We start from the raw sequence: 5,906 nt of genomic DNA on the forward strand, positions 1-5,906 counted from the left end.
AGGCTATGAAAAATACCAGTATGATGAGATCCTGTGCTACATGTGGTATTTCTATAAATAAGGACTTGACTTAGGTCAAGGGCCGTGTTCTTGAGACTCCGAAGGTAAACTGTCACTTTGTATATTGGGGGGGGAGGTGGGGTGGTGCGTGGGTGCGACTTGGATATTTCAAGTAAGCTCAATGTGGCTCATAGGTTGTACCGAGGGCACAAATGAGCTCAATATGGCTCATCGGTTATAGAGAATTAGAATTTGCGACTTGGATATTTCAAATGACTAACAAACAATTTAACTTTTCTTCCCTGTCAATTTTGACTTTTAGGAGTTAATTTTTGAGATATATTGTTACTAACAAACTTGAATTTTTTGCTATTTAGTAGTGAACTAGTTATTTATACCCGCGCGATGCTGCGGGTTTTAAAGCAGAATGAAATGCTATATTAAAGACTTGAAAAATGAATTTGCAAAGCAATAACAACATTAATAACAAAGAAAATGGAAAAGTTGGAGAAAAGCTTGAATTGTGAGAAGGTAGGGATAAACATGAAAGTTTATGATTGGATCACAGCACTTATAACTGTTTTTGGATTAGGATGATCATATTTACAAACAAAAAATTAGCAAATACTTTCATACAGGGATACAGAAAATATTAGAGCTATTAGAGCTATATATTCTACTTTAGTTGTTCTTTGTGCTCTAAAAACTAAACCAGCTTCTGTACACAAAAAATTAACAAATGCTGGTATACGGAGGTGCAAAAAATATTGTCCAATTTTGTGCAGAAAGTGGTATTTACAAACCACCAAAGATAACAATGTTTAATACAGAGTAGGAAAAGATGCAAAATATATTGTAGCAAAGGAGGAAACGTCTTATAGCAGGAGCATTATCAGTGTTGACATTGAGAAACCAACTTGTACAGAGAAAAATAATGCAAGGCATTTAGACAGTGATTAAGTTCACAGCTGAGTAGTTTTGAAGCAAAGAATTTAGCAAAATGAAACCATACTAACCTAGTTAATTTTTGGAGGGACTATCTTTTTTTGCAGAAGCTGGAGGTGATTTTTTTTTTCAGCAATTTGATAGGCATTTCATCAAATTCTTTCGGGTCAACTTCTGAAAATTCTTCTGCTTCACTGTTTTAAATGACCATGACTGATGAGCACATTTTATTGGATAAAACATAAAAAATGTTGTCCAACTATAATTCGTATCTCTTTACTCAAATTTTGTCTTTAAAAAAAACAAAAAAAAAAAAAGATTCTTGACAGGTATATATTAAGCAAAGCAAGATAGCCAGAAGATATGATTATTTGAACACAAGGAAGTAAAATAAAAGTATTAGATTTTATGATACTATGGAGTTTGAATCTATACCTCTGTTCACTGCTAGTAAAAAGAGCTTTCCTCACAGACTCCCTCTTTCATTTATGTGATTCTCCGCTTGTTTCAGGTGGTGAGGTCGAAGATGATACAGTAGTGGAAGATATTGTGACTGCTCTAGGTAAGATTTGTGGAGTTATTGGTTCTATAGCTGTATCATCAGACACATTGTAAACCAACACATCACTCAAGTTGAAACTATTTTTTCTATTTCCAAATCGCAAGTGGAAAATCTTCTTTTGTCCAATCAGTCGCAAAAACTCATTTGGCAGTTGTTGTTGGCCAATCAATCTCTGATTCATGACCAAATCTTTGCAGGGCATACAAAGAGTTTTTCTCCAGCTTTGCCAATTATCAAAACACTAATTTCATTAGTGTTGTCTTCAAGAATCAAATTAACTTTGTACCAATATTTAAAAACTGAATTCCATGAGTTTTTTTTATGGCTTATAACTCATTGTTAACAATCAGAGCAAAGAAGTTTAAAGAACAGAGGTTACAGATTTGAAGTCATTTTTTAGTTGGAAAGAAACAACATGGAATTGAAAATCGTAGAAAAAGTAAAAAAAGACAGAATAACAAACTTGCATATTGAATGTTACCATGGTGTTGGAATTTGGTTGGAGTGTTTCTGACAGATGAGTGGTCCGGTCGACGGGTCCTTATGCATTTGTTTGACACAACTAAGGCAAGCATTGTACCACCAATCATAACGTGTGTCAAAACGTTTGACAGATGCTTTACATAGGAATGTATCATTCTGTTACATGTTTTATGACACGTGTATCATAAAAGAGCAACAACAAAATTAAATTCTGTTCAATATGTAAAAATGCAGGTAAATGTTTTTTTTTAAAAAAAAAAAAGATAGAAAAGCACAAATCATTTGTATACCTTATACAAATCAAGATTCGAAAAGGCCAGCTCATCTATTGTTACTCTTCTTGTTGTACGCAGAATTTCAGCCTCATTTGCCTACCTTGAAGAAGGAGCCAGTATTTTTACAGAGACTTTACAGGTTGAGAACCTGCAAGTTTAAGAAATTTTGAAAAATCAACATGTTTAGAGGTTTGAACAGGAAGGACGATTTTAGAAGTGCATTGACATTGATTTATATGAGTTAAACTCCGGGATGTCTGGGTCGATGAAAAAAAGGGAGGAGCCAGTACTATTCAAGACAATGTTCTCTGTTGATGGCAAAAAATAATAACAGAATTGTAAAACAAATATTAGCAAATATGATAGATGAGTAAATGTTTTTGTGACATCCCGTCCCGGGATTATTAAAACGCACGTGTGAAATTACATATTTGCCCCTAGTTCGTTTCGTTATTCTGTTTGGTGGGTGGTGTGGTGTTGGCATGTGTTGGGCCACACACACACACACACTGTCCCTATCTCTCTCCCTCTGTCTTCTCCCTGTCACTTTCTTTCTCCCGTGTTCCCATTTCCTTCCTCTTCCTATTGGAATTGTACGGACACACACGAACACACTCAACCACTTACAGATCGAGGGAACCAAGACCACCCTCGTGCTCGTGGGGCTGAGAGGAGTCCAGTGGTACCATTTTCAGGTAAGGTTGTAGCCGTTTTCACGTCGATTCGACGAGGTCCGTTTTAGTTACTATTCATGCAAACTTATTCTAGCATGTTTTTGGACTTTTGAAGCTTGTAGTTGTGTTTGTGAGGTCCCAAGGAACCTCGGAGTGTATCGTTGGACGGAAGTGGACGTCAGAATAGCCTGGTTCGAGCTTGGCCGGTTATGGAGTTTTTGGACAGGTATAATCTTGTAGTTTTAGACCTTAAAACTTGTTTGGACGTGTTCTACTAGTTCTAAGGTTTAATTGGGTGCAAGAAACGTGAAAAATGGTGGAAAAATGTGCGAGAAAACCCAAGTTGCAGGTTTTCCCAGTTTCCGGCGCCGGCGACGTCGCCGGAGATTGAACAAAGAAGGTGACGGAATATTCCGTCAATTCTGACGAAATATTCCTGACGCCGTTAACGGAATCTGTCAGTTTTGACGGAATATTCCTAACGGTGTCAGTTGACGCCGTCAGTGTGCGCCACACGTGCCTGCGCGTGGCCGGCGCGTGGGGGCGCGTGCGGCGGAGGAAATTTTTTCTAAAAATATGGTTTTGATCCTGAGGTTGTGTAGAGCACGTTGGTATATTCATTTGTCCATTTTGAGCAATGTATGAGAAGTTATTACGAGAAGTTGGTTATGTGCTTTAAAGTTAACGTTTTTATAGTTATTTCGCATATAGGTGACACATACCCCAAGGACGAGCGTTCGCACTCGAGGCAGGGGGGCTACGACCCTTCCACATACCAGTGAGTGGGCTTTTGTTTTCCGTATATACCTATATACATTTATATTCCCAGAAATTGTTTAAAAAGGGTTATTTATGTTATGCCATGCACTTTATTATCATCGTTTATGCATCGTTGCATGCATTAGTAGTGGCATGCATATACATATGCATATTGGGTGCTGTGGACGCACAGGTAAGTGCCAGGTAAGTGGTATTCATATTTACTTTCAGAGGTAGTTTGAGATGCTTAGAGAGCTCATAACCTGCACCCCCAGTGTTAGTGCTCCCGCCCTGAGTAGGGCACAATCCTTCACGTGATGTTCACCTCCCGCACCACACGCTCAGCTTGGATCCAAGTTAGGTGCACAGTCTTGTCGTACAGACCACTTTAGGTGGTTCCGACTCGTAGGTGACCCGCAATTATTCGCACAGTCTTCACGTGATCGTAGCACTAGAGCGTATATATATGTTACACCCAGGCCTGTCGTACAGACCACTTTAGGTGGTTTCGACTCGTGGGCAGGTTCAGTTGTTGAGTTTGAGATTTGAGCTCTATATGCAGCCGTACAGGTCACGTTAGGTGACTCCGGCTGCCAGATTACATGTTATTGACATACTTTATACCTGAGCACTTGCATTGTATTATGAGATTTCCGACATGGCATATCTTGAGCATGATTGGCATACCCCTGAGCATGTTTGGCATATCTATACATACGTATATATGTTTATTTTCTGGGAAGTATACAGGTTTTTACAGCGAGGGGTTAGAATGTATTTTGCTAAATGGTTTTCAAAGTGCTTTGTTTTTGCCCACTCACGCTTTTGTTTTGCGTCCCTCCAGGTTCTAGTCGATTAGCAGTTTCGGTGGTATTCCCAGAGGATTCTCCCGGCTTTCTGACAGATACTCACCAGCGTAGGGTCACTTTTGGGTGTACTTATGTCGCAACTTTCTTTTGGACTGCTGTAGACCTGCTCTGAAATTGTCTTTCACTTACGCTAGCACTTGTTTAGTACTTTGTATGCTAGTTTTTTTTTATTATTCGTACTGTTATATTATTACTTTATTGGCTTCCGCACGTGCACATGGCTACGTCACCTTCGGGTAACGGCCAGAACGCTCCGATCTCGGTCGGGGTGTGTCAGTTTGGTATCAGAGCCTAGGTTTGGCAGTCCTGTGTCCTTGTGAGTATTCTAATGGTTTTGGTGTCTTCTGTCAGAATTATGCCTCCTCGTCGGGAACCACGTCGTACTTCTGAGTCTAGCTTCCCCGATGTTGCTCAGTTGGGGGAAGTTATTGCTACAGCCCTTCAGTCAGTGATGCGCCCTCCCCAGATGACTCCTCTGGAGACTATGTACAATCTGAAGTTGGATAAGTTCAAGGGTAGTGAGGGCCACGAGGGCGCAGAGCGCTGGTTAGAACACATAGAGAAGGCCTTCCGTGTGTTGCATAATCAGGGGAACCTTCCTATGGAGAGGTGGGTCGAGACGACCTCATGGTTTCTGGATACGGAGTCTGCGGCTTGGTGGGAGCAGGAGCTTTGTAGGTTGACTCTAGATCAGATGACTGATTGGAATGTTTTTACGAATTTGTTCAAGAGGAGGTATGTGCCCCCTGAGTACATTGATAGAAAGAAACAGGAGTTCACCGAGCTGAAACAGCGGAAGATGACGGCGAATGAGTACTACCGCAAGTTTACGGACTTGTCTCGTTACCATCCTGACGTCGCTGGTAATCCGACGGAGATGTTTCGTCGCTTCCGCCTAGGTACTAAGAAGAAGTGGCGTTCGATGGCGACTACTGTCCACAGCGAGACTTACCAGGATTTCTATGAGATTTTGTTAAGGATTGAGGACTCTGAGAACATGTCGAGCGACATTGATGAGGAAAATGACGGCAATCAGAAGAAGGATGACAAAGGTAAAGGTCAGGCATCGCTCGGGCCCCGTCAGACTCAGAACTTCAAGAGGGGTGGTGCTAGCTCGAGTTCTTCGAGTGGTGGCTTCAGTGCCACTGGACAGGGTCGTGGAGGTAGATTTTCTGGTGGCGCTAGAGGCCAGAGACAGGGCGATGGTGGACGAGGCAGAGCCCCAGTTTGCCGTAGGTGTAACAACAGGCATTTCGGCGAGTGTAGACGTGGTAGCAGCGGTTGCTTCACGTGTGGACAGATGGGACATAGTGCGGCGAATTGTCCCCAAGGTCAGTAG

The 5,906-nt window shown here is 41.2% G+C and overlaps 1 protein-coding gene across 1 annotated transcript; it reads left to right on the forward strand.

Annotated features, from left to right (window-relative positions):
* Positions 1 to 5,018: 5,018 nt before the first annotated feature.
* On the forward strand, positions 5,019 to 5,906 carry LOC137740451 (uncharacterized). The gene has a single exon (XM_068480318.1). It carries the CDS (start codon positions 5,019 to 5,021, stop codon positions 5,904 to 5,906), a length of 888 nt encoding a protein of 295 aa, XP_068336419.1.

This window comes from Pyrus communis, chromosome 7, assembly GCF_963583255.1.
Source record: "Pyrus communis chromosome 7, drPyrComm1.1, whole genome shotgun sequence".
Classification (NCBI taxonomy): domain Eukaryota; kingdom Viridiplantae; phylum Streptophyta; class Magnoliopsida; order Rosales; family Rosaceae; genus Pyrus; species Pyrus communis.

Coding starts and splice junctions, on each gene's coding strand:
- LOC137740451 (XM_068480318.1), top strand. CDS start 5,019: ATGCGCCCTCCCCAGATGACTCCTCTGGAGACTATGTACAATCTGAAG.